Below are 27,225 nucleotides of genomic sequence, written 5' to 3' on the forward strand. Positions count from 1 at the left end.
ACAAATTTGCTACGACAAGAGAGAATATCAGACACACCCCCCAGCGGCATCTACGGACGGGAAGAGCTCGGTTTCTAAGGGAAGGGAAACGTGGGAAACGTTGGAAAAAGAAACGGCCAGGCGGGTTTGCGAACAGACACCTTGTGCTCTGCCTCACGAACCCATTCTACCGAGCTTGCGGGTGGGAAGGGGGTCAAGTCAGGAGGAACGCGTGCTGGGGAGGGTTTTCCATGATGCATCGTCCCAGCACGCGGTCTGCGGCTGGGGCCGGCGACGGGAGTGATGAAACTGTTGTTGGTTTAGGTAATACATAAGTATGAATGAATAGATTTGAGCTTTTATCGTTTAAGAGTTGTGGCACGCGAGTGACATGTGATTCGCGCGTGTGTGCACTGTCTCGCGTTCCACGATGCTGTACCACAGCCTTCAGGGGTCATGCGTCGTTGGAAACGTCCAGACACACAGTCGGACAACAGAACAAGCGCACAGCCCAATTCATCACATCACCACATCCACAGAGGTGGAAATGACACACTGCAAATGACCCAGTTTGGAAAAGAAAGGAAATCATTCATGATATGCTAGTAGTCGTATCCTAGATCATTCTTATGTACAGAGAGCCTCAAAACTCCAGGCCCTAGCGCCTCCCAATAATGTGACCGATTCGTTAAATGGCAAGGGTAATAGATGGTGTTTTTTACAATTTTACAGCTTGGCGATCATCTTGTTTCCCTTCTGGAGCCATGCGACGGCGTCGGTGACGAACTCGTCGACGACGGCCTTGGCGGGCTTCTGCTCGTTGCAGACGGCGGCGGCCTTGCCCATGAGGAAGGGGCGGAACTGGTCCAAGGCGTCGTCAATGTCGACCTCGGAGGCGTTATCGTCGCTGCCGCCGTTGCCGCTGCCCTCGCCGTCGCCGCCGGAGTTCATCAGCTTCTCGAGGTCGGCCTCATAGGGGATGACACCCTTGGCGGTCAGCTCCTTGATCTCCTGCTGGCGCTCCGTCTCCCAGTTCTCGATGTAGGGGTTCTTGCGGACGCGCAGGGGGCGACCGGTGAAGATGAGGGTCTTGATGTTGTCGTCGTGGCCGGCGGTGCGGACGGCGTCCTTGTGAGCGGTGGGGGCACCGGCCTCATCCGTGAGAATGAAGCGGGTACCGACCCAGACGGCGCCGGCGCCCATCATCAGGGCGGCGGCCAGGAGCTGGCCGTTGTGGATACCACCGGCGGCGATGACCTGAACGGGGCCGTTGGTGAGAGGGCTCTTGTGGCCCTTGCAGAGGTCAACGACGGCGGGAATGAGGACGGTGGTGGGGACGTCTCCGGTGTGGCCACCTCCCTCACCACCCTGAGCGCAGATGATGTCGACACCGAGGTCGAGGCACTTCTGCACGTGCTTGGGGTGGCCGATCATGTTCATGTACACAATGCCGGCCTTGTGGAGCTTGTCGACGACATACTTAGGAGGAACACCGACGGCAGAGACAAAGAGCTTGGCGCCGGACTCAATGATGATGTCAACCAGCTCGTTGAGCTTTCCCTTGGTGTAGTCGTAGCTAAGCGAAGCCTGTCAGCTCACAATGTGACGTGGTGTTTGCGCGCTCGTGCTTACTTGGTCTTGCGGGCGTTGCCGCCAACCTGGGGGAGCAGCAAGTCAACACCAAAGGGTGCGTTCTTGTCGGTAAGGTACTCCTTGAGCTCGGCGATCTGCTCCTTCAACATGTCCGGGGTGTATCCGACACCACCAATGACACCGAGACCTCCGGCGTTGGTGACGGCAGCAGCGAGCCTGGGTCCAGCGGCAACGTTCATGCCGGCCAGGAGGATCGGGTGCTTGATCTTGAAAAGATCGGTGATGGGGGTGCGAATCTGCTCTGTTTGCGCGCAACGTGTCAGCGGATGGACCGGCGCATGTGATAGTGGGTTCTGGAGAAAAGAACTTACGAGGAGAAGCCATCTTGTCTGATTTCGTTGATATGATACGACACTTGAAGCCCGGGTATATTGGATCGCGAACGATGCTGAGACAAAGGGACTGGGCTGGGGAATGAGTTGTGTACGAAGAAGGAAAGTTGCGGTAGCAGTTCGAACGAAGAGGGAGCTGGCAACCGGCGGTTTAAAGAGAAATAGCGTTCGGCATCACCCAGCTTGGTTTCCTGGGGAAGAAGGGGCGGAGTGCGTTGCCATGCGCCCATGCTGGGCCGAGGTTCACCTGTGACCTCAGCGACTAGTCCCGATTGGGGATGGCGCCTGCAAGTGGGTAAGCCCAGCGGGGTGGATCTGGGGAAAAAGATGCCGAGGGTCATTCACAGTTCTGAGAGGGGGATCGTTCACAAGTTGCTGCAGGGAAAGCATAAATCGATTGGATATCCGGGGTGATTCATCACGGAGTTTCGATGTGGAGAGCTGACCTCGGTTTGACGTCTCGATCTGAAGGTAAACGCTTCAGATGCAGCACTTGGGTCCTTCGCATTCTCTTCGGACAACAACACGAACAAAGGGTGACAGTGGCTGACAGCGGGTCAAAGCCCTCCCGAGTCAACACCAGCTAAAGCGGTTTCCGTTCCAGAACGTTTGGAAATGAAATCGCAAACTTTGTCCGAATCATGACATGATCTAACCTCAATGTCGTCCGGTCGAGTGCTACCATCGACGGACGGGAGCCAATTCGAATTTCGGACCGGTCAGATAAGATAAGGTACGGATAACGATAAGAGCGGTGCACACTTCACCTCTCATCTTGATTGGATGATCAATCGGAGCCTATGGATTGTGAACGAGGACCCTGAGGACCGCAGCTTACATAAACATCTCAATCTAAAGGGACCACCACACCCAAACCTCATTGGCTGCAAGATTCTCTCTCGGTGACCCTCAACACCACACAAGCGCACACTTGTCAGTGGGCGCCTTCGAGTTTTGCCATGATGAAACCTCCGATCCCTCTCCCTCTCCCTCTCCGCCACCCCTCCCTTCTTTCACGAGCTTGCGCCCTTGCTCGCAGCGACAATGCGCGCTGCTGTCAGGCCATAACACCGCGACTCGCACGGTCCCATCTCACGATACCAAGAAGCTGTTACACAACCTCATCCTCCTGCTGCAAATCATCTGCGCCGCAGGCCTCCACACTCACTGCACTCTCCCGTTCCCGTGCCCGCCTCCGGCCAACCACACGGTCACGGTCCCAGCCCCCGTCTCCGAACATGCCCGCCGTCCACTCCCGATCCGCCTGCGGATGCGCCTGCAGTAGCGGCGGCGGCGGATGCGGTAGTAAGGGCGCCGCCCGTCCTAGGGGCCCGACGACGGCGTACATTGCCCTCGGCAGCAACCTTGGTGACCGCGTCGGCTGGATCGAGCAGGCCTGCACCGAGATGGACCGCCGCGGCATCAAGGTGAAGCGCACAAGCAGCCTCTGGGAGACGGAGCCCATGTATGTTCTAGATCAGGATAGATTCGTCAATGGAGCATGCGAGGTTAGTGACCAACCCTCCTTCCTACCTTCGCTTTCGCATGGAATCGCTTGTTTCGCTTGTGATGCTGATTGCGCGCGCGTGCTGCATGAATATTGTTTTGTGTAATTGAGTTTTTCACCTGACCTGGAGATGAGCTGAGCCGAGTTGAGTCGAGCTGATCGGATGACATGTAGGTCGAGACTGAGCTTGAACCCCTAGCCCTTCTCGATGAGCTGCAGGATATCGAGCGCACGCTTGGTCGTCAAAAGTTTATCGACAAGGGCCCTCGGAATATCGACCTCGACGTTCTCATGTATGGTGATGAGAAGATTGACCATCCACGCCTTACCGTTCCTCACATCGGCATCCCTGAACGCGAGTTTGTCCTGCGCCCTCTTGCAGAGTAAGTTGGCTCATATCTCATCTCACTGCCAGCAATTGACATTCATCCAGACTCATTCCCAACAAGCCCCTTTATGCATCCAACCCATGGAAGCTCACCCTCGACTACCTTAATGAGCTGCCTCCAGCGGCAGCACCACTCTCACCACTGACTCCCATCTCAGCCGGCCATGAGCCCCTTCTCTCTCTCGCCTCTAGCCGCAAAACTCACGTCATGGCCATCATCAACGTCACACCAGACTCCTTCTCCGATGGCGGCATTCACACCCCCGAGAACCTCATCTCAACACTGCGATCCTTCGCCAAAGCCGGCGCCACCATGATCGACGTCGGCGGCGCCTCCACCGCCCCAGGTCGCCCCGAGGTCCCCGCCGACCAGGAGCTGGCCCGCGTCCTCCCCGTCATCAAGCTCGTCCGAAGCCTCCCCGAGCTCTCCCACCTCGCCCTGAGCGTCGACACCTGGCGCGCCTCCGTCGCCGAGGCCGCCGTCAACGCCGGTGCCGACATCATCAACGACGTCTCCGCCGGCCTGCTCGACCCGGCCATGATCCCCTACATGGCCCGCAGCAAGCGCACTGTCTGCCTCATGCACATGCGCGGCACCCCGGAGACAATGAACTCCCTGACGGACTATCCTGACGGCCTGATCCCCACCGTCGCCCGCGAGCTGCTCGATCGGGTCGCCGAGGCCGAGGCCGCGGGCGTGCGTCGCTGGCGCATCATCCTAGACCCCGGCCTAGGTTTTGCCAAGACGGGCGCCCAGAACCTCGAGATCCTCCGCCACATGGACGAGCTCCGCTCGTGGCCCGGTCTCGAGGGCCTTCCCTGGCTGCTGGGCTCCAGCCGCAAGAACTTCATCGGCAAGATCACCGGCGTGCTGAAGCCGCAGGAGCGCGTGTGGGGTACGGCGGCCACGGTCGTCTCGGCCATCCAGGGCGGAGCGGACATTGTGAGGGTTCACGATGCTGTTGAGATGTGCCAGGTGGTCAAGATGGCGGATGCGATTTACAGACAATGAGACACTGCATGCTCCTGGAGTTTGGGGGGGAAACAAAATTCAACATGATATAATCAGCGGACATGAGCGTCAACTGCTCATGATAGATCTACGTGTACACGGCCAAATTATAGCAAAAAAAGAGTCGAGACATTGCATATATACTAGCAATTTGCGTCCGTCAGTACGAGTTAACAGCGTATGGACAATGTGCAATCAAACTCTCTTGGACATCAAACTGAACAGTCATCACGACACGACGGTCTTATTCTCAACGGTGAAGATTGCAGCTGGACTTTCAGGAATCCCCGAATTACCCCGATTCAGCCCTCTTGCCCACTAGCGCGCCACACCAAAGACTCTCAAAGGTTAGTGTCATGAACAAAACGTACAAGACATGCTGACCGATTCCGGGTAAGTCGGCTCTGTACAGGATTCATTTATATCAGGGTAAGTTTCGGTCCCGAAAACAGCGCCCGAATTCAGTATTGAAGCTGTCTAATATAAGCTGATGCAATACTTCATGTCGGGCCCGAGCCCGATGCTAAGCATCACATGGAGCAACAGCCAAATTCGTATAAAGGCATGGTTTTGGCATCACCCAGAAGATATTCAATGTTCCACAGCTCTTTTTCGGTTCTCATTAAGGTCGTCTAATTCTACTCCGTGTTTCAATCCTCGCAAACATGACCAAACTATACGACGTAATCATCTCCGGAGCCGGCCCCGTCGGCCTCCTCCTGGCATGCGAGCTTGGTCTCGCCGGCTCCTCCGTGCTCCTCCTTGAACGCGACGTCAAGCCCGAGTCGGCGTGGAAAAGCAATCCCGTTGGCTTCCGTGGTCTCCACCTCCCCTCCATCGAGCTCCTCTACCGCCGCGGCCTCCTCGACAAATTGTACGACCTCTCCGAGCGGCCCCACCTGCCGCCGAAGGGGCCCGGCATGCAGTTCGGCGGTCACTTCGCCGGCATCCCGCTCAACCTCAACCAGCTCGACCTCAACCGCTGGAAGTACCGCCTTCCGGGCCCCTCGCTGATGCCGGGACCCATCACGATCGACCGCATCGAGGCGGTGTTGGCGGAGCGCGCTGAGAGTCTTGGTGTGACAATCCTCAGGGGTCACGGGTTTAAGAGAATCGTCAAAGAGAACGATAACGACATTACGGTCGAGGCGGGAGAGGAGGGGACGACCTTCAGGGGCAGGTGGCTCGTGGGCTGCGACGGCGGCCGCAGCGTCATTCGCCACGCGGCCGGGTTCGAGTTCGCCGGGACGGAGGCGACCCTGACCGGGTACGTCGTCCACTGCGACCTGGATCATCCCGACAGGCTAGTGCCGGGGTTCCAGCCGACCAGGAACGGCATGTACATCTTCAGGAAGCCCGACACGGTCTACCTCATGGACTTCGACGGCGGCGCGGGACGCACGCAGGAGCTCTCCCGGGAGCGGATCCAGGACATACTGAACCGCGTCACGGGGAAGACGGACGTGCAGATCACCGCGATCCATCTCGCCACGGCGTTCACGGATCGCAGCAAGCAGGCGACGGAGTATCGAAGGGGGAGGGTCCTCCTCGCCGGCGACGCCGCGCATATTCACCCGCCCCTCGGAGCCCAGGGCATGAACACCGGCCTCGGCGACGCCATGAACCTGGGTTGGAAGCTTGCTGCGTCGGTTCGACGGGAGAGAGAGAACGGCGGCGGCAGCGGCGGGACCGACTACGAGCTGGTCGATACGTACGAGAAAGAGAGGCATCCGATCGGGGAGTTCGTGCTGGAGTGGAACCGTTCACAGGTCGCGGCGCTCCGGCCTGACGAGACGGGGTACGCGGTACAGAAGCTCATCCGCGATCTCATCAACACTGATGACGGGGTCAACCACTTCATCGATCGCGTATGGGGTCTTTCGCAGCGATACGATCTCGGCGGCGAGGCTCACCCGGCTGCCGGACGGAGCACGCCGGATTTCACGTTTATGGATGGCTCGAGGCTTGGTCCGAAGATGGAAGGTGGACGGGGCATCCTCGTCGATTTTGAGAATGACGGGGAATTTAAGGATCTCATTGCCAACGGGGCATACGAGGGCCGAGTCGACTACATCGGCGCGGATGTTGAAGACAGGCGCGGGATCCGCGCCCTCTTGATAAGACCAGACGGATTTGTTGCATGGGCGGTGGAGGAGAAATCAGAAAATGATATTGATGGTCTAAAGAAGGCGCTGGAGAAGTGGTTTGAGTTCTAGAAGGGGAGAAATGAAGATGCGGCCTGTGTATCCGTAGATTCTAGAAGTTGGACAGTCTCCTCACGATCGGCCTCGTCGACAGAGGCACGACCTCGCGCTTGTAAATACCCCTCTTCAACTCAGACCGAGCCGATCCGCAGCTCGCCAGGAACGAGTCTCCCAAAGTCTTGCAGTCCGCGTCCGTGAATCTCTCCGGAAGCTTGGTGCAGAGCTCGTTGTCCTCGCTCAGGATACCGCCGCGCTGACTGCAGAGCTTGCGGCCGCCGGTCCTGATGACGGAGTTTGTGAGAGTTGCTTTGCATTGGCACTGGATCGTGCCTTGCTGTGCGAGGCCGAGGCCGAAGCTGGATTGGTGTGTTAGTCTGGACGTGTGTAAGTGTATGAGCGAGGCTTTGAGCTTACCAGAGGGCGAGCATGATGTAAGAGAGAAGGCACTTCATGATGAGAATAGGGTTTGTGTTGCGGGGTTTTCAATGGCCTTTCTGGTACCCAGATGTAGAATGCGAGCAATTCGATGAACTTATTGATTCGTAGATGATGTATTGAGTGTACTCTTGCTGGTGTTGTTAGATCGTCGCCGAGAAGAGAAGGGTCGCAGATCCTTTATACAAGCAATGCCGAGCCCGGCGCCCCAGCCATGATCATCGCAAGACTCAAATTGACAGCCCTGCCATCCGATCGTATGGTCTAGAGTGGATTTGACTCGCGTCCAAGTTCGTCCTACTGGCCACGACCGCGGAGGAAGACCTGCAATGGCGTTGATGCCGGCCGCAAAAAGAGGGCGGCTGAGCGTACGATAGGGGGGTCATCCTGCCTCCCTGCGCCGTCTCATGTCTGTCCAGCCCGCGTAAGCTCAGCGACGAGAACATACATACATTTTCGCCATCGTCGCTCTGCTTGAAGCACGGAGCCGCCGAACCAGCAGCGGTCCTCCCACTTCCCGATCTCAACCTCAGACGAACAATGCCAGATTTTGATCTCGTTGGCTCGTGCGGGCCTCGCGGTAATGACGTTCGGGCTGACGCGTGCTTGGCATGAAGAGCGGTTTTTTCTTGGGGACGTCGACGTCTCAGGTCTGCGAACATGGATTGGAGGTGTACGTTGCTGGTTTCAGGGTTTAGGGGTAGGAAGAAAGGGGGTAAGCTTGAAACTTGAGATGGCATGCGAACCCACATATCGAACCCGATAATATTCTGGCTTGCTTCTTTTCGAACACCGCCGACTCCGGAGGACCGGACCGTCCGGCGGGTTCCATCCAAGTCCGACATGATCCGCGGAGCCCGCGGTGCTCACGGGCCCGGTCCGCCGGTGGGGCCGATTGATCTTTGAAAGCGTGCGATGACATTTTAGGGGCAAGAACCGACTCAACTGCGATTTGCTATTCTTGGTTTTTATAACTATTAAGCAGTGGCTCATATATGTATTTACTGGAGCAAAGTCGAGTAACTTGAAATGAATACTGAATTGATGATCAGAATCACGATCGAGGATGCGGGCGTTGATTGACAACGGCTTTCATCTCCGGTGGCCTGGGCTTTTTCTCAACAGCTTTGGAACCTTTTGACCTCAAACAACATAGAAAGTGTCCATAACGACGGAACGTGAAAACCTGGGAGTGGTTACTGACTAACACTTGTGACAACTTTGAGTAGTCACTGACTAGCTGCCGTGATGATATTGAGAAAACTCTCTTCAAATGACCCATGACTGATTCACACGACGACTTACTCAATAGCAACATGAAGACTCAATTATATGCGAAACCGAATGCAAAAGAGCGCACTCTACTAGTCAAGGATGGACGGTCTCGGCTCGAAGATAACTGCTTGTGATTTCGAACGTCGCAACGAGAACTTATTATCGCGAAAGCGACTTTGATTTCTCGGGGTGTTTTCTCACGATGAAACAGAAAACTCGCGAGCATTTCGATGGAATTTACTGCAACGAAGTTTCAAGAAGCCGGTGATGGGTTTGTAGTAAGCTCCTCAGAGGCAGCCAAACCATGTCGAGTGAGGATATTCTCTTCCTCAACCTTCTGCTCCATCTCAATTGACATACTGTTCTCGATTCGTGCTTCGGTCTTCTGGATCAATGTGAGTGTCTGATAGGTGCTATTGGATCTTCTCATAGACAAGAGCTGCACTGGAGGCTGACCCATCTCTCCAGGACGTGGGCGAACCATGAGGGCTTGGTCACGTTCACGTAATCCCTCACCTTTCTAGCGAGCCTCTACGTCTTACTACTAGACAAGTCCGTACAAGAAATATTCATTGCTCAGTATATCCCAATACGTTCTCAATACGTTTCTTCTTTCCCGGATGGCCGTAGTCCCATATGCCTCATCCACCTGTTGAAAGTAGTCTTCGTCAAGAGCTCTCGATCTTACAGGCGTTCTTAAACCCAGGATGAAGCTATGGGAGGCCTAGCGGCGGAGACAGTCCTCACGGAGCAGGTCTGTTTATGCAGGGCGTGCAGCTCGTACTCTTTGACTAGGAGATCTGCAAGTGTTTCCATTTCAGCGATACGCTATCAAGACTGTCTGCGTTGCTGCTAACGAGCGATAATCCGGCTGCTATATCCTTCAAATTCCGACTTGTGACAACCCCCAGGTGAAGTATTCGACAGGATATGTTTCGAGGTAAAGTTGAGCTCGAATTGTGACTATTTTGTCTCGAGGCATGTGTTGTTGTGGAGTTTTGGGTCTTATTTGGTAGGGTTTCCGCGAAGGTCGTTGAAGTAGTCGGTAGACGTACAGAAAGCCGTCTTATAGAATATCAGGTAGTTACCTCACACTAGAAGCTCGCACTTATAACGACTTGCTCTCAAAGATGGATCAAATTTCACTACTGCAGCGTTCGCATTCCTGAGTTCAGCTTACGTGTGATCGCCATCTATGCCCCCTCGTCTTATGATTTAACCTGTTAAACCGCTAAAATCACAGTCCAGTGACGGCGTCCCCGAGGGCTGCCACGGTGCTGAGACCATTGCAATTTCCATTTCAAGCAAGTAACTCATATTCACGAATGCCAAAATAATTACATCACCAAACCCCAGTATCAGACTTTCCCATTTGGAAGAAGACATATTTTGGAGCAATAAACTAAAGAATTAACGACGGCGACATGCCCACTTGGCTCCTGGGGGATGTAGATAAAGAAATAAAGACACATCCGAAATAAATCAGCGGCGAAAAGCAGCGCAGGTTAATGCGCACAATAATGCAAGAATCGCGGACGAGGACGGAGAACGGCGTGTGCGGCCGAGGCCCGGCAGAAAGCGGGGCCTGCTACGGACCCGGGTCCGGGTCGCCCGCCGAATGTCCCCGGGATCCCGGAGAATGAGGCCGGCGGAAGTAGAAGGATGATTTGGAGCAGTGCAACGGACATCGTCAGAAAATTGAATCCTGAAACCCATGCAGTGTTTTCTCTTAGTCCTTTATCTACGCCAATGCTGAGTACATTCGCTTTGGACTCCTACTCAATTCACTGCTGTCAATGTGACTGCGCTGACTACTACCACGATATAGAGACTTAGCAACAGCGCGTAGTTTGGACTTATCTGGCTTTGGTTTTTTACCGGCACAATGGCGCGGAAATTCCAAGGAACGCTTGTTTGCAAAGGGGCTTCGATGACAGGCTAGGCGAGAACCAAGCCAACTCGAAACAAAAAGCCCCTGAAACCCCAAATCATCGACTGCCCCTTAGGAGAATTGGGGTAGAATACGACCTGAATTAGTGTCGATCACCGCACCGAAAATCTTCGCGAAGGATGAAATTTGAAGAGCAGTCACCTCACTTTTATCGCATTTTACCTTGCAAAGGAAAGGAGATCTGTTCTGACTTGTTTCAGTCCGAGAGGCCTTCAACCCTCAAGATGCCTGTCGCGTGGGGAACGCCACGGCGCGTTGACACGATCCTGTGACAGCAGATCCGTTTCGACCGGCCCCCGGCTAGCCGGTCTAGCCAGCCAGCCATACTTTCTTTGTGTGGTGTTTGTCAGACATTCTCGAGCCTGCACGGCACGGCGCGCGATGGCTGGAAATACCTATTTCCCAATATTTCCCCGCGGAGACACACCATTTGAGACAACCTCAGCCAAAGAAGAAGCAATGAGAGTTTTCGTCTGAACCACGGACATACGCGGGAGAAACCAAACCAAGAAATTATGAGATCGTCTCAAGTGTTGATGTGGCTTTGTCTCGCCGCATCGCAGCATCCCCCCGCGGTACTCGGCTACGACGGCAGCAGCAGCGGTGACGCGCAGGTTCGCGATCGTATATGCGACTCGGATTCATGTCGACATCATGACGGCGAGAAGGGCCATCTGGGGCTACTGGACACGAGTGACTTCCCTCTCGCGGATGGGAGCATACCAGACGGGCTGGGCGATTCCGAGGAAGTTCGCGTCCGCTACGGAACAAGTGCGCACGACCATTCAAGTCCACTTCAGACGGAGCTCAATCACTGACTATGTCTCACAGATCTCAAATCAGAAGATGGGATATGGGAAGTACGGCCGTCGCCGGGCAAAGGCCTAGGCGTCTTCGCGCGGCGCAAGATCCCCAAGCACACCATCATCATCGACGAGACGCCGCTCTTCACCGTCGACCCCGGCAGTCTAGTCAGCGGGCAGGGGTTCGCGTTCGACACGATCGCCACGGCCGTCGACGAGGCCTTCGAGCGCCTCAACGCGACGGCGCGGGCGGCGTACCTTTCGTGCCCGGAGAACCGGGACGCGGACGACGCCAAGTTCAGCCGTGAGGCGCTCATCTTCCGGACGAACGGGTTCACGATGGCGGGCGGGACGATCGGGATCTTCCCGCGGATCGCGAAGCTGAACCACGCGTGCCGGCCCAACGCCGCGAGCGTGTCGGTCGGCGGGAGGAGGGTGATCTGGGCCGGGCGGGACATCGCGGCCGGTGAGGAGGTGACGGCCACGTATGCGCCGCTCACGGAGACGACGGAGGCGAGGAGGGCGAGGCTCGCGCAGTGGGGGTTCACGTGCGACTGTCAGTCGTGCGCGGCGAGGGACGGAGGGGAGGGGGCTGCTGAGGACCTAAAGAGGGTTGAGATGAAGAGGTTGACGGGGTTGGTGGAGCAGGAGCTCGGGAGGGATGAGTTCGGGGGCGACGTGTTGCCCCTCGCGGAGAAGTTGGTGAAGCTTGTTGAGGAGGTCGGGCTGGTCGACTACCTCAGCAAGGCGTACAAGTATGCGGCGTATTCTGCGTCGCGGGCGGGGAAGTACGGGGCGGCGAGGAAGTGGGCGAAGAAGGAGTTGAAAGTTCATGAGATTGCCGACGCCGAGTCGGTCTACGCCAAGCAAACGAGGGAATTCCTGGACTCACTTCCTTTGTTTTGAAAGGCCCTTGCTTGGGATTTACCCGCAACAGTAGGAAAAGCATGTCGAGTGGTGGAGGACTTGAGTCACTCCGGCAGCCGTGACACCGCCGAGACGGAGGGCAGACGGTCGGGAACGGAGCACTTCATCGGTGTGACTCACCCGGTGCGGAGGTCAGAGACCAAAAGTCGACTCGACATCGCAGCCACAACATGCAAGATGAGTACGTACCATCAGGGCGTACTTGCAGCAGCAGATGTGCGACGCGACAGATTTGGCGTTCGAAACTGCTGTTTGCTTCTTCCTTGAAGGACTAAGGAATGGAAAGCAGCATGCGGCGATATGCAGCCGCAATTCACCTAATAAATACAAAAAGATTCCCCCGCACCATCCCGAGTTTTGAAGCATCTTGGACGTGATCCTTCGCGCGACAGCCACTTCTGAAGTCATTCGTCAATTTGTCAATTGATTCACGTTGTTCAGTTCCCTCCTGCCACCGCTGCGATGACGTCGATAGCATCCGAATCGGTAGCTACGATCCTCTGCACCAGCAAACAGACACGCTTCAACATCCAAAATGCGGATCGCCGAGAGGTGCTACAAAGTCCGCTCATATCAAGATGATACCAGCTAACCCAGCGCCCAGTTGGACATAGATGGCCTGCACATTACCGTCACTTCGGGCAGCAAGCCTGGTGTGAAAGGAAAGGCCAAGGCTAGGAGTGAGGGGACGGAAATCCTCGTAGACGCCAAGCTTCATCTGAAGGCCGGTCAGAGATACGCGCTGGTCGGTCGGAATGGGTCAGGAAAATCAAGTAAGCAGAACACCGAAGATGTCTCGAGACAGGGCTGACGCCAGATCAGCACTGCTCAAGGCCGTCGCCGAGAAGCTGATTCCTGGCATTCCCGAGGAATGTCGTATATCCATACTGCAGCAGACGGATGCCAGTGCCTCCGACACAGATACTCCGCCTCGAGATACCTCAGCCGCAGTGGATCAGGCATTCCAGGACCGAATTGTACTGGAGCATGTCATTGAACAGGCTACGGCTCGGTCAGACGTTGAGCAGGACATTAGAGGTATGCCGGAGTACGTTCACCCAGTAAGCCACGCTAACGTTCTCCAGCTTTGTCTGAAGGAATCAACAGTAACGATCCATACGGGCCTGTGCGGGCAATACGTGTTCTTCGTCACGAGAGGAATCAGAAGCTTCTCTTTCAGTCTGATAAGAATGCGAGGTTGCGGAGCGGTGACCGGGGCCTGGCAGCACGAAAGGCGTTGAAGGCGTTTGAGAAGACTGTCGCCGCCTCACAATCGCTGTAAGCGAAACGCTCAACTCATCACCAAAGATTGTATTGACCACAACTTAGGGTCGAGCAACCCCAAGACGAGATCTCAGCCGAAACTCTCAAAAATGAAACCCAAGAGGCGCTCGACATGCTCGCAGACTTACAACTGCAGGTCGAACCATCCAAAGTTGCAGAGATAGAGTCTAGAGCTAAGAGAATTCTGACCGGTCTCGGCTTTTCAGAGGCGTACATGTCGAAGCCGGTTTCGGGTCTGTCCGGTGGATGGAGGATGCGCACTGCCTTGTCCATATCATTGCTTCAAGAAACCGACATCCTCATCCTGGACGAACCAACCAACTTCCTCGATCTTTTGGGAATCATATGGCTACAGCGCTACCTCGAGTCGCTTCAAGACGAAGAGACTTCCCCGACCCTCATTCTCGTTTCCCACGACAGAGATTTCGTCACTCTTTGCACCGATCTACTGATTCTCAAGGATAAGGGGCTGACCTATTTCCACGGTGATCTCCCGACATATGAGGCCTCACAGTCTGAGCGCAAGCTGTGGTTGACCAAGATGAAGGATGCTCAAGACAGGCAAAAATCACATATTCAACAGAGCATCACCAACAACATCAAGGCGGGGAAAGCCAATGACGACCAGAACAAGCTTCGCCAAGCCAAATCCCGCCAAAAGAAGCTGGATGAACGTTGGGGTCTCCAGGTCAGCGCCAAGGGCGGCAGGTTCAAGCTAAACCGAGACCTCGAGGGTTATCACTTGACCAGCCGCGCCGATATCGATGTTCCGCAGGATGAGCGTCCGGTGTTCATCGACTTACCCGAGCCGCCCGAGCTTCGGTTTCCCGGACCGCTAATATCGATGGAGAATGTGACGTTTCGTTATCCGAACAAGACGAAGGGCAAGACGCCGGCATCGCCCGTGTTGCAGGATGTCAACCTGTCGGTACACATGGGTGATAAGATTGGTATTCTGGGGTTGAACGGCGCCGGCAAGTCGACTCTGGTGAAGCTCCTTGTCGATGAGACCAAGCCTTCGTCAGGGAACGTAACGACGCACCCGAGATTGAAACTGGGTTATTACTCCCAACATGCTGTCGAGGAACTGCAGAAGATGGGCCGAAAAGACCTCTCACTGACGGCTTTGTCCCTGCTGACAAAAGAAGTCGACGCGGAGCTGGATGAGGGACAACTTCGAGGCATACTCGGCAGTCTGGGGTTGCCCGGCCGAGTTGCTTCCGACATACCAATCGCGAAGCTATCCGGCGGCCAGCTCGTGCGATGCGAGCTTGCTCGGATACTCTGGCGAAGACCTCATTGCCTCATTCTCGACGAAGTGACTACTCATCTCGACTATGAGACGGTCACGGCCCTGCGCGAGTCGCTGAGAGACTGGGATGGGGCTGTTATCCTCGTCAGCCACGACCGATGGTTCATGCGGGGTGCTGTAGAAGGTTCGACAGAAGACGGGGAGGATACAGAAGATGAGGACGAGGACGGTGCCTTTTCCGGGAGACGAGCGGTGTACAGGCTGAGGGCCGGAAAACTGACGATCCTGGAGGGCGGCGTGAGCGGCTTCGAGGACGGGGTCGCGAAGAAGGTCACGAAGCTCCTGAACTCATAGAAAAAGCAGATTACACCGTCTGAACACAGTCAAGTCTCGTCATGCGGCTCGCCGACTATGGAATGGTTCGTCGCGTCGGCCGAATTTTCGTGAATTCTGCATGCTGAGGCCGAACATGATACAGAGTATCCGTAGTATCGTAGGACCCGTATTCCAGGCAGACGAATTCTTTCGAATTTGAGTTGCCCGATTGAGGAACTTCACTCGATGCGGGATGGCGCTGCTAGTCAGGGGGGAGGGATCCCCGGTGTCCGCGCGTCAAGGGCTCCGTTCTCAGTTCTGTTTCCCCCCTCCGCATCGCATGATTCTCCCGGCTTTTCCTCTTTGCCAACGAATCTGGGCCCGTGGGTGTTGGAACTTTGCAAGACTCTAACAGAATTGATGGCTGACGTACATCTCGAAACAAAAACGTGCAAAGATCAACAGCCTTTGCTTTGGTAGCATCGCAGGTCAATATTTGTAGTTTTAGTGTTCGCGGTCGCGGGCTTGGCGGATGCACGAAAGGGGACTTTTGGGCCTTCTTTATTTCTTTTCGTCTATCCGTGCACAACTAGGGACGGGGACCTATCGGGGATTAGATTTGCTGTCGCCGAGCGAACTGCCGCCCGGGGAGCCTTATCGGGACGACGGAATGGCACCGATCATCTGACAGACGTCACCTCGTCTCTTATTCATCCCTTGCCCGGGGCGACGCATGTCGAGTCGAGTCGACATTCCTCGATGTCGCTTTGCCAAGCCCTCTTGTTGTGCGGAATGTGTGACAGAAAGTTGAAGCGTAACTCAAGCCGGGCTGAAGAACAAGGGACAAGGGACATGTCGAACAAATTTGGGCGAGGAAAGTAACCAAAAAACCTACCGTGTTGGTTGAGAGTGATCGTCGTCACGGCCTGTGGCTGGGACGTTGCCGCGTGCCCGGTCGGTAGGGAAGCGTGGGTCGGGTAGCATTGAAAAGTCGGGAACATTTCGAATGCAGGGAACATGCCCACCGCGGATTCGTACTTGGCGACAGGTTACGTCCGTTTTCCAATTTTGCTTTCGTCGGGGGATATTTTGGGGACGGTCTGAACTTTTTTTTTTTTGGCGAAGTCAAATAACGGAACAGAGTTCCTTGGCGACGAATAGATGTTAACGGCCGTCGGCAGGGCCAGGCGGTGTAAGTTGTTGCGGAGGCCGTGATGTTGTTCTGGTTCGGTATGTGGGATTTCCCATGAATAAGGGACGAGGAAAGGATCGCCGAGGACGCCCCGTCGCCCGGCTTTGCTTTTTCCCCAAGGATTCAACGGGCCACTGAGAACCTGGTCGTCAGCAGAATCGGGCGAGCGAGCGACTCGGCGACGGAGGTGGTCTCCGTACCTTAAGGAAAGGGGCCCCGTAGAAACAATTACGTTTGGCCGGCCGTGTGGGAGGCGTTGCTATCCGATGTTTAATTGGGTTGACCAATATTATTTCGAATATTTATTCGTTGTGTCTTCTGATTTTCGGCACCATGCGAGTCTGAGACTTCTGTGCTCATGCTTGCTAGTCGCCGCTGATGCGTGCGGAGGAGGCTGAGTCTCTAGAAGAGTTGCAACCGCACATGCATTCGTCTGTCAGCCACGATGATTATGGTGTTAGTCCACATCTCCACGCAATGAGGTTGCAACGGCTTACTACTGAGCCACGACATGATCGGCCCCTAGAAGCTCACACCAAGGCTGAATGTTGACTTGGTATTATTATGTTGTGTTGATATATTTGGTGCCTGCCTACGAGTAAGTAATGTACAAGGTGAAACATTCCCTGACAGAACGTGGAACTTGCCGCACCCAAGACACCGTGTACAGAACCGTGTGTAAGGCATTCCGGTTCTCATCTCAACTCTGCTTCTCCCACATGTTTCCGCCCGAGGCATATCGCACGGCGGCGGTACGGGCGGGGGAGAACAGAGCGCTTTTGTTGCGCTGTTCAATCGTAGTGCCGCTCATTTGTTTGCCTAGAAATCCTTCGAACAACGACAGCATTCCACTCGCAGAACGACTGGAATATGTGGGCGCAGGAGTCACGATGTGGACACTCGCAGGTGATGATTCAATTTGCATGCCGGTCCGGAACTGGGTCCGCTCTGCCCTGGTCGTGGAGATCTGGGCGAGGGTTACATAGTGCGATGTGCACATCCCTCCTGACGGGTAAGGCCAGCTGTAATAATACCTTAGTATCCGTAGAGACTAGGCATCCGTAAAGAATGATTAGCCAGGAGAAAGCTGTGCTAAGGTTTGCGTCGGTAAGTGGTGGACGTTCGAAGTTGTGTGCCTTGAAGAACGCCCCCAAATTGAATCTGCAGAGAAACAGTCTGTTTCTACTGTCTTTCTCTCGAGTCCACCACCCCTTTCCACTTTCCACTTTCCCCCCAAGCTTTAAGTTGCTTTCGTTCCTGACGTCGGCCGGGACTCTTCCGTGCGCGGACAGCTAAGGTGAACGAACTAAAGTCAGCCACAACCGTCTGCAAGCCTACCTTACATTAGAGAGGAAACCTTGAGACATCTGGACCTTTTTTTGGCCTTTACCCTTTTGACCTTACGCTTGCCTAGCCTGACATCCTGGGCAGTTCAAACTCTCTTCTCTTCTCTTCCTCTTCTCTCGCTTTTCCTCATCCTCCTCCTCCCCCCAATTCCCTCCTTCTCCATCCATTGGTTGCTGCTGCGCCTCGCATCGCCCGGCCTCCGTCCCGTCTTCAAAACGTCCAATCGTACGAAAACACCTACCTGGGGAAGAGCACCGGTTGGCCATTCGAACCACACAGTTCATGCCGCAGCTTGTGCCTTGTGCCCGGCTATTGTAGTACCTTCTGCACCTTAAACCTGGGGCTTCTTTTACTTTCCTAGAACCATCGAGCTTTGGCTTCTTCTCCCTCGCCCCCCTTCTTCTCTCACCTGCCTCGTCCTACCTTATGCCAAACATCTTTCCTGCAGGGCACCTCGGGAGTTCGCGCCTCAAACCAACACGCAGGTGCAAGATCGAGGCCTGAGCTTTCCCATCTTCTGGGTCCCCCGGCCCAAGCTGATATGAGCTTGCCATCCCCACCTCGACTTCACCCTTCGACGTCCTTCGAATCCTTTGGCATCTCCTCTCTTCCTCGCTGCATCACACGAGAGTACAACCCTGCATGACCGACGCTGGTTGACCACCTCGTTGCATTCCTGCTGCATCTTTCTCGTTTCCTCTTCTTCTGTTCAGCGTCCTAGCTCCTAGAAGGTCGATCTTCGCCGCTTGCGTTAGCTCCTCCGACTCCTCTTCGACCAAGTACATACGAAGCTTTTCCTGAACTTGTATAGATATTCGAACGACGGGCGGCACAACTTCGAGATGCTCGCCAACTTTCATAATCCCCGACGGCTGAAGACGCCCTTCATCGCCATTGTCGTCTTCATCCTCATCACAGGCTTCTTTCTCCTCTTCCACCAGCCACTAGTCCAGTACTTCGTCACGCCATGGACGCCAGAACGTAGGTCTTCCGCAAATAACATTCCTGTGCTGTAGATGCTAAGTCAAACACAGAGTATGGCGGCAGCTGGATGAACGCGTCATCACCCAATTGGATCCAACCAGCACTCACCGAGGGAATGCCAGATAAGTCTGACGACGCGGGGCGATTCGTCCAGGCTATTCTGGATCCCAAGAATGGAGGGTACCCCATCGTCAACTGCCCGTCACCAAACGTGACGCGGTACGGCGTTCTCAAGCCCACCGAAAATACCGACAAGCGTCACTTCTTCTTCGCCCTCGATCTGCGCCAGGTTATCGACCTGCTTCCTCAGCTTATCGGTGCCGTTCTCGAAGCTGTCAATATCATCGGTCCCGAGAACTGCGCGATCTCGATTGTGGAAGGCATCTCCACAGACGGAACTTACGAGACCCTCTACCGCTTGAAGGCGCACCTCGACAAGATGGGCATAGCGTACCACCTGCAGACGAGCAACATCGACTCTCACAGCGGCGACCGCATCGGCAAGCTTGCCAAACTGCGCAACCTGGCCCTCGAGCCCATGATGGCGGAGGCTGACAAGTACGACCCAAAGGCCACGATCGTGTTCCTGAACGACGTTGCGGCCTGCACGGAGGACATCCTGGAACTCGCCTACCAGAAGCAAACTCAAGGCGCCGACATGACCTGCGCCATGGACTACCATTTCCTGAGATTTGCGCCGCATAATGGCGAGCCATCTTTTTACGATTCTTGGATCTCTCGCGGCATCAACGGCGACACCTTCTTGCCCATTCCCGATCGAACGCCAAAGGGCGAGCAGTGGAGCGACGTTGCGAACATGTTCTGGAACGAGCCCTACTCCCAAGACCGGTACCTCAGCCGCAAGCCTCTGCAGGTCTTTGCTTGCTGGAACGGGGGCGTTGCAATGACGGGCGAGCCATTCCTCAGCAAGAAGCTCGACTTCAGGAGGTCATACCCGGGCGAGTGCCACACCGGCGAGCCCACGCTACTGTGCAAGGACCTGTGGAACTTGGGCCACGGCAAAATCGCTGTCGTGCCCAGCGTCAGTCTGGCGTACAACGTCAAAGACGGAAGGCTGATTAAAGAAGAGAGGGGTTTCGCGAGCACGTGGGTTGCCATTGAGCACATGGGCGAGACCGCCAACATCACCTGGCAGGTCGAGCCGCCTGAGATGGTCAAGTGTATGCCGACGTTCCGCAACCAGTTCTGGCGGCCATGGAACGAAGGCTTGTAGAAGCGAATGGAAGGGGGCAAAGTATTTTAGAAAGGTGACCTAAAAGGGTAACCTTGGAGAATTCGTGCGGACGGCGTGGTAGAGCATCATGATACCCGGTTTCTGTAATTGTGCTGTTTCATCCGGACAAGCAGGCGCTAATAAAAGATTTGATTTTTCCTGATTCAAAACAAAACATTTGGACGAAAAGGCTCGGTGATGTGTTTCTTGGGGACTGACGGGACATGACACGTTCATCCGAAGACTGCGTAAAGGCATTAAAACAAGCGGGCCGACATTCAGGCCAGCAGGGCAGCTCGTGACAATCCTCGGCTGCCCTCGCCGAAAGCCGAAGGACGAAGTCTTTTCCAAATATCGGGCGGCACGACACTTCAGACCGAACGGTGAGATGACGTCGATGCGAACTGGTCGGGCTGAGGAGGCGGCAGGAGGAGGAGCGGATGTTTGTTTTGGATGTGCCACGGCGCCGCGAGGCACTCTTCGGTTCGAAGAGACTAAGAGAAGCGCGCGCCGGTGCGACGACCACCGTCGAACCCGGGGGCGCCGGGTCCGGCCCCACATGGAACCACGGCGCCGACCTCGCGGCCTCCGATCACTCCGCACCAGCGCCGGAGTCCAGCCTGGGGCCCGGGATCTTTGTTCAAATATCGGTCATCGGCGGGGTTGTAAATGACCAGCCATTCCGAGATTACCCTCCGATATATCACAGTCAATTGAGAAGAGCAGTGAGACCTTATGTGTGTGTGCAATGTTCGTGATGTGTATTTGTTTTTTCCAGGCCGGAATTAAGGTTTATGGATGGTGTGTACAGATATGTACATGCAGAAGAAAGAACAAGTTACAAGGGATATAAGCGCTGATTCGAAACGAAGCAGGTCCTCCTCCTCCTCCTCTGCTCACATTCATCGTATCTTTCCTCTTCTTTGAAACGTAAAAAAAAATCGCAGTCAATGGTTCATCAAGCCGCTCCGTACGTCTCTCTTCAGTTGGTGGGGGAATCATGAAAAAATAAAAATGGTCAAAAATGAGATCTGGTCGAACATTTGACATCCAAAACAGAGCACGGGGGTATTTCCCGTTTTTGTTCACCCAACGCCGTCCGCTGCTTTTTTGTTGGTATCATTACACTCGTGACTTCATGGTGGTACGTTGAGCCGGGCAACGACTCCCGTGACGAAAGTCAGTACGGGGGCCGCTGCCCGGCTCGGAGCCTCCAGTTGGGTCAGTTGTCGATTACTACAGCAGGGCGGCGACGAACGCGGCACCGAGGATGATGGCGAGACCGGCCGGGCCGTTGTGGGCGCCGGCGTTCTGGTCGGGCGCGGACGGGTCGGCAGACGCGGTGGGGGTAGGGACCCTCGTGCTGGCGCCGCGAGTGGTGGAGGCCAGGGTGCTGTTGGCGGCGGAGAAGGCGCTGCTGGTGCCGGCGCTGGGGACGAAGCTCGTGGTCTCGGCGACGAAGGCGGTGGTGCTCACGACGACGGATGACGAAGAAGAGGAAGACGAGGTGGTCACGACGACGACGGAAGAAGACGTAGGCGGGGCGGAGGACGTCGAGGTGGTGGTCGGGGCGACGGAAGTGCTCGTGGGGGCCTGAGTGGTTGAGGTGGTGGTGGGGACGGGGACGTCGGAGGTGAGGGCGCCGGTGACGCCGTGCTTGGCGGCGCAGTCACCGAGGTTGAGGCCGTTGGGACAGCAGATGGTCTCGGCGCTGGGGTCGTGGGTGCAGTAGAAGGAGGACAGGCAGGAGTCTGAGTGGCATGTTAGCGATCAACGAGTTCTACCAAAGAGCGAGGGGGTTTGCGACTCACTTCCGTTGTTGGTAGAGCAGCAGGTCTCGCCGGCGGCGGGGTTGTAGCAGTGGACGGCCTGGTCGGTGGACTTGCACTGCTGGTAGCCGGTTCCGCAAGCCTCGGCGCAGGTGTTTCCGCCCTTGTTGCAAACCTCGTCCGCGGGCTGGTAGCCACCGTCGGCGCGGCGCATGAGGCCGAAGTCCCTTGAGGGGGTGATGATGCTGCGCTTGAAGACCTTGGTCTGCTGTTGGGCGAAAGCCTGGGCGGCGAAGGCCACGACGGCCACGGAGGCGAGCGAACGGATATGCATTGCGACGGTCGGTTGTGGGTAGCGATCGGATCTTATCGGTCGGTTCGTTCGGAAAGTGTTGAGGGTTAAAGAACCACCGAAATGTTGTCAAAATGACTCAAAAGTCTTTGTTTGTATGGCGGATCGCAAGTCGGTGAAATGAGCGGATCGACAGGCGGACGACGACGGCGAGAGTATCGACGGAGCGAGAGAAGACGAGTACTCTGGTGTTGAGGTGGTCGTGCAGCGGAAAAAAGAGCGTTTGGAGGGGCGTAGAGCAACTAAAAAGCACGCGACGGGATGCGAAGGGGCAAAGCGAGGGACAGCGCAGAAAGAATGGAGATGAAGTGGAGAGGGAAAGTGGGAAAAGAGACGAGTCGCGAGAACTGTGGTGGTAGGAGGAAAAGGGCGAGGGTTGCACGGTTCGACGGTTGTGGGCGATGGTTGTCAAGGATTCTTCTGAGAGAAGCAGTCAAGAGTGCAAGGGCGGCCTGGGCGAGATATGGCGTACCGATTCGGAAGGATCCTCCTTTTAATTTCATTTGCCTGGACAGCAACCACTCAGAGGTGCTTGGCCCGACAAGGCCAGCCACGATACCCCCGATACCCCCCCGTCTTGGGGCTGTCTGCGTCAGAGACTCTCAGTGGACGGTGAACAGACCGCTCAGGGTTGTTGATGGGTTTTGTCGAGGGGTCGGAGACGATGTCGGATGGCTGAGTGGTTGAGGCGTCAGAGACTGAGAGAGAGGGTTCAAGCATCGTCAACTCCTGTTTGGAGAGGGTGACACCGGCCCATAGAGCGTGTCTCAAGTGGATGGTACCTGTCCGTAGTGGTACTCAGTAGTGTGGTGTAAAAAAAGGAAAGGGATGACAATGTCATTCTGCAGATACGGCATGTAGGCTCCCTTGTTCCTCGTTCCTCCGGCTTGGGCAGCAGCGAGCAAACTGCGTGGCATCACGGCCGTGGTCCAACCTCGCTGACCGTAAGTTGCGTGTTGTTGAGTTGTTGCTGTAAGACAAGAATGACAAGAAGATCCAGCAAACAATGGAGCCCAGCCTGCATCCTGCAGTAGCCCATCTTCCTTTCCCACCTCCCACCTCCCCACTGACCGACCGGGCCTCCCAGCACCAACATCAATCGCGACCCAGAAGTCAATGGCAAACGTGACCGCCCCCAAAACCAGGGAGGCCTTGAACAAGGCTCGCACAGAAGCAGAAGAGGAAAGACAAACGGCGGGAATCTGCAGGCAGGAAATGAGACAGCCAAAAGACCAGAGAAACCAGCGCCATCTCTCATCTCCTGAGTTGCTGGGCCGTGCACCTCGACGCCCCCAAAGGAGCCAAGCATCGCTATGACTGGACAAGAAGGCTGGAAATACGGGTCATCGGATCGAATAGGGCAAGGCGTCAGGTCCCAGAAAATAAAAAGCTAGGGCCAGCATCGGGTACCTTGCAGCGCCAAACCTGGTCCCGGTCGTGCATCATCCGCCAATCGCTTGAGTCCGACCACTTGCTGTGGAGGTGTGTTGTGTGGGGACGACGACGTGAACCGACGAACCATTGAGCGCCGTTGGGTTCAGGCGCTTTCGCGACTCTGATTCGTTCGGCCGCTTTCCTCAACTTCACCAGTGTTCCTCTTTCGGTTTCCTCCTCCAGAAGAGGCATTCGACGGACGCCAACCCCAGACTCTCACCCTCCAGGTCCCCTCGATATTAGTAGCGGCAAAAAGGGCAAATGGGCATGACGGAAATGCCCCGACGGAGATGCTGGAAATTGAACATGACGTTCGGTTCCGGATCCGTCCCCCTCTTGGCCCGCCGTCTTACCCTTTGCGACGCGGCCCATTTCCCGTTTTCACGGAAGCGCTGTCGATAATCATCAGACACCTACAGTAATCTCACGACGGGACATTTGTTTCCCCATGATTTGAGAACAATGGAAATTCGATAGCCGCCGGCCGGTCTCTCTTCCGTTCCCCAGCCGACTTGACTGCCGGCGCCTCTCTCATTCCCTTGGAGATTCTACCTGCGACCACACATCGAGTCGAACTTGTGTGTGTGTCTGTCTCATCGTGTTCCATTCCGCCAGCGCGTGAGGAGGCTTCACGGGCGGCTTCTAGAACAGAAACAGTGCAATCTTACCCGCGCAGATCGCAACAACGTTTCCTTCCTTTTTTCCTGTAGGCTCTGCTAGCGCCGGCATGGTCACGGAGGTGGTCGACCTGATTCTGGCGCGCCACCCACCTGAATCCCCCCCCCCCAAAAGACGCAGTTTTCCCCCGAGAAGGGCCCAGAATGGCGGGTTCAAACCCAATTACTTCGGACGATGTATCATGGAACGTGCCGAAGAACGGCACATGATGGCTTGAAACGAAACTCCATCAGGAAATTGGTGCTTATCGTAACGCTGTCGTGATCATTAATCATTACTAACCGGACTCTATCGCAACGTCTACCAAAATCAAGCTAAAGAAACACTCAGCATTTTGATGCAGGTACCCGAGACACCGCGGCGCGTAGCCGTTCTGCAGGCCTCAGCATCAGCCACCATGGATGTGGCGGTATTCATCATGCCTCCAGATGCTTTGAGCTCGTCTTATCCGTCTCCTCACGCATCGGGTCGCCAATGACTCCATTCTCGTCGGTGTTTCCGATCTTGCTGGCGCTGAAACCGTCCAGCTCGCGCTTCCAGATCGTGTTGAGGAAGATGGGATACGCAAAGCTCACGACGAATCCGCTGAGGGGAACCAACATGGCGATGTGGTAGTCCTTGCGGTCGGCGAGCAGCCCGGTCAACGACGGGAAAAGCGCTCCTCCGCACACCGAAGCCTATCGGTTCGAGTTAGCAAACGGACGAAGATTATCAAGACGGGCACAGCGCTACTCACCACAATCCAGGAGCTGCCGCGCTTCGTGTGCCGTCCCAGACCTCTGATGGAAAGCGTAAAGATGGTCGGGAAGATGCACGACTCGAAGAAGAGCACGAGCGACAACATGGCGATGCCGGCTTCACCCCACAGCGCGATCGCGAGCGCGATGAACACCATGATGCCCGTCATGAAGGTCATGAGCACGAGACGGGGCTTGACGAACATCATCAGCCCGGCCGCCGCGAACCTCCCGATGGCGAACAGCCCCTGGCCGATGGCGTACCGGTCGCTCGCCTCGGCGTGCGTGAGCCTCGCGCTCTCGGCGGCGTAGTTGATGAACTGGCTGGCCACCCCGACCTGCGCCCCGACGTAGCAGAACTGCGCGGCGACGCCGAAGAAGAGCTTGTGTTGCTTCCTCATCGGCTTGTCCTGGAACCCGGTCTCGGCGGCGCTCTGCTCGGCCTGCAGCGCCATGTCGGCGTCGGTGACCTCGGGGAGGGGCGTGAAGAAGAAGACCACGGCCAACAGGAAGACGAACGCGGCGATGCCGAGGTACGTCCACTGCACCTTGGACAGGTCGTTGGGCTCCGTGTGCGAGAAGAAGACGCGGGCCGCCAGCAGCGGCGCGATGACGGAGCCGATGGCCTGGAACGACTGCGACAGCTCGAGGCGGAACTCGGACAGCCGCGGGGGCCCGCACGTCGCGATGAAGGGGTTCGCGCTGGTCTCGAGCGTGGAGAGGCCGGAGCCGACGATGAAGAGCGAGCCGCAGAAGCCCGGGAACGAGCGGTACACGGCCGAGGGCCAGAACATGAGCGCGCCGACGCCGTAGATGCACAGCCCCGTGATGAAGGTCCAGCGGTACCCGAACTTGCGCACGATCCAGCCCGAGTACGTCAGCGGCCCGATGAAGTAGGCGCCGAAGTAGGCGCCCTGGAGACCGCCGGCCTTGGCGGCCGTGATGTTCAGCGCCGTCTGGAACTTGGCGTTGAGGACGTCGAGGAGGCCGTACTGCACCGGACGTTAGATGCTGACCGTATCATCTCAGCAACTTGATTGGACTTACAGCAAACCCCCACAGGAAGAAGAGCAGGGTGACCAGCGTGATGGGGAGGATCGATTGCCTGACCGTCAAGGCGGAGGCGCCCGTCAGACCCCGGTTGGAGACGGACATGCGGTGCTGGTGCTCAGTCGCCTCGGCGGCGGCGGGCTGTCGCTGCTCGAGGACCTCGGCGACCTCTGGTTCTTGTTTCTTGCCAAACATGATGGGCGATGCGTATGGAAGGCGAGCAAAACAGTTGTCTCTATTGGAGGATGGGACGATGGATGCTCAGAGTGCTGCTGGCTGAATGTTGCATGAGCCGACAAGGTGTCGTTCTCGAACCTTATATACGCGCACATCCAGAACCGGCTTCATCGTGACGAAAAGCCATCGGCGGATCTGTCGTGCGAATACACTGACGCCACTGACATGCACACAGGCCGACGAAGCTAATGCCCGCAACTGAACCGCGATGTCGGGTCCAGACTTGGCTTCCAGAGGATGAATATTCACGCACTACACGGCGCAGATTTCGCTCAAACTCCCAAGTAGCTGGAGAAGAATGGCTTCAATCGCCATCGCGTGGCCCCAACCCCCAGCGACGAATGATGAGCTCAACCGACCCTCCCTCAGGAAAACTTCCATCTGCCGTTCTAGTCTGGATGTATCGAAGGCCGCGGGGAGAAGCCCGCAACCCACGGGGGAGCGGGCTGCGGGGTGATGATCAGTCGGTGGTGCTAACGTTGTCAGTATGTAGTCTGGGAGGACGCTAACGGGCAACGCGAACACTACCCCAAGTCACCATCCCCCGCGCATTCGGCCGGGACTTCGTCGCATCGAGCGAAAGCTGGAAACCCATATCCCAGAAATCCCGCGACGTCTAAGCTACCATAGCGCGTGGCTACCGCCCCGATGTTGGATCTTCCTCGGCGCTTCTTGCGGGGGTGGAAGCGGAGCGGTCTTTGTGGGGGGGAGACGGGATGAACGGCGGGCTGGCTGGCTGGTGAGTCTCCAGTGTGTTTGGGGGTTTTCAGCGAGGATATCGACGTAGCGCGGGCCGGTGGTTGGGGCGATTGGTTCGCGTTGTCCGGGTCTAGTCGAGTTTATCGCGCTTGTCTGCGGTGCTTCTTGGGGAAATGTCCCGGATGGCGGGGGTTA

General features: G+C 56.1%; 9 protein-coding genes across 9 annotated transcripts; 5 read left to right on the forward strand and 4 right to left on the reverse strand.

Moving 5' to 3' along the window:
* Nucleotides 1–705: 705 nt before the first annotated feature.
* Nucleotides 706–1,895, reverse strand: CkaCkLH20_12201 (2-nitropropane dioxygenase; the record flags this gene model as incomplete). The annotated part of the gene is made up of 2 exons (XM_038894914.1): nucleotides 706–1,555; nucleotides 1,612–1,895. The coding sequence occupies 2 exons, from the start codon at nucleotides 1,893–1,895 to the stop codon at nucleotides 706–708; spliced, it is 1,134 nt and encodes a 377-aa protein (XP_038739815.1).
* A 1,307-nt stretch (nucleotides 1,896–3,202) lies between these two features.
* Nucleotides 3,203–4,871, forward strand: CkaCkLH20_12202 (dihydropteroate synthase; the record flags this gene model as incomplete). Its single annotated transcript, XM_038894915.1, has 3 exons — nucleotides 3,203–3,472; nucleotides 3,646–3,854; nucleotides 3,905–4,871. 3 exons carry the CDS (start codon nucleotides 3,203–3,205, stop codon nucleotides 4,869–4,871), a joined length of 1,446 nt encoding a protein of 481 aa, XP_038739816.1.
* Nucleotides 4,872–5,536: 665 nt separating this feature from the next.
* Nucleotides 5,537–7,087, forward strand: CkaCkLH20_12203 (FAD binding domain-containing protein; the record flags this gene model as incomplete). Its single annotated transcript, XM_038894916.1, has 1 exon — nucleotides 5,537–7,087. The coding sequence occupies one exon, from the start codon at nucleotides 5,537–5,539 to the stop codon at nucleotides 7,085–7,087; it is 1,551 nt and encodes a 516-aa protein (XP_038739817.1).
* Nucleotides 7,088–7,127: 40 nt separating this feature from the next.
* CkaCkLH20_12204 (uncharacterized protein) lies at nucleotides 7,128–7,527 on the reverse strand (the record flags this gene model as incomplete). The annotated part of the gene is made up of 2 exons (XM_038894917.1): nucleotides 7,128–7,431; nucleotides 7,490–7,527. 2 exons carry the CDS (start codon nucleotides 7,525–7,527, stop codon nucleotides 7,128–7,130), a joined length of 342 nt encoding a protein of 113 aa, XP_038739818.1.
* Nucleotides 7,528–11,251: 3,724 nt separating this feature from the next.
* On the forward strand, nucleotides 11,252–12,445 carry CkaCkLH20_12205 (SET domain-containing protein 5; the record flags this gene model as incomplete). Its single annotated transcript, XM_038894918.1, has 2 exons — nucleotides 11,252–11,507; nucleotides 11,568–12,445. The coding sequence occupies 2 exons, from the start codon at nucleotides 11,252–11,254 to the stop codon at nucleotides 12,443–12,445; spliced, it is 1,134 nt and encodes a 377-aa protein (XP_038739819.1).
* A 483-nt stretch (nucleotides 12,446–12,928) lies between these two features.
* Nucleotides 12,929–15,356, forward strand: CkaCkLH20_12206 (ABC transporter; the record flags this gene model as incomplete). Its single annotated transcript, XM_038894919.1, has 5 exons — nucleotides 12,929–13,018; nucleotides 13,071–13,239; nucleotides 13,289–13,504; nucleotides 13,552–13,744; nucleotides 13,796–15,356. 5 exons carry the CDS (start codon nucleotides 12,929–12,931, stop codon nucleotides 15,354–15,356), a joined length of 2,229 nt encoding a protein of 742 aa, XP_038739820.1.
* A 3,342-nt stretch (nucleotides 15,357–18,698) lies between these two features.
* CkaCkLH20_12207 (alpha-1, 3-mannosyltransferase CMT1) lies at nucleotides 18,699–20,074 on the forward strand (the record flags this gene model as incomplete). Its single annotated transcript, XM_038894920.1, has 2 exons — nucleotides 18,699–18,837; nucleotides 18,891–20,074. 2 exons carry the CDS (start codon nucleotides 18,699–18,701, stop codon nucleotides 20,072–20,074), a joined length of 1,323 nt encoding a protein of 440 aa, XP_038739821.1.
* Nucleotides 20,075–21,310: 1,236 nt separating this feature from the next.
* CkaCkLH20_12208 (uncharacterized protein) lies at nucleotides 21,311–22,177 on the reverse strand (the record flags this gene model as incomplete). Its single annotated transcript, XM_038894921.1, has 2 exons — nucleotides 21,311–21,825; nucleotides 21,886–22,177. The coding sequence occupies 2 exons, from the start codon at nucleotides 22,175–22,177 to the stop codon at nucleotides 21,311–21,313; spliced, it is 807 nt and encodes a 268-aa protein (XP_038739822.1).
* Nucleotides 22,178–24,723: 2,546 nt separating this feature from the next.
* CkaCkLH20_12209 (glucose/galactose transporter) lies at nucleotides 24,724–26,289 on the reverse strand (the record flags this gene model as incomplete). The annotated part of the gene is made up of 3 exons (XM_038894922.1): nucleotides 24,724–24,984; nucleotides 25,044–26,036; nucleotides 26,092–26,289. 3 exons carry the CDS (start codon nucleotides 26,287–26,289, stop codon nucleotides 24,724–24,726), a joined length of 1,452 nt encoding a protein of 483 aa, XP_038739823.1.
* Nucleotides 26,290–27,225: the final 936 nt, after the last annotated feature.

The sequence above is a fragment of the Colletotrichum karsti genome (assembly GCF_011947395.1).
Source record: "Colletotrichum karsti strain CkLH20 chromosome Unknown Scaffold55, whole genome shotgun sequence".
Lineage (NCBI taxonomy): Eukaryota > Fungi > Ascomycota > Sordariomycetes > Glomerellales > Glomerellaceae > Colletotrichum > Colletotrichum karsti.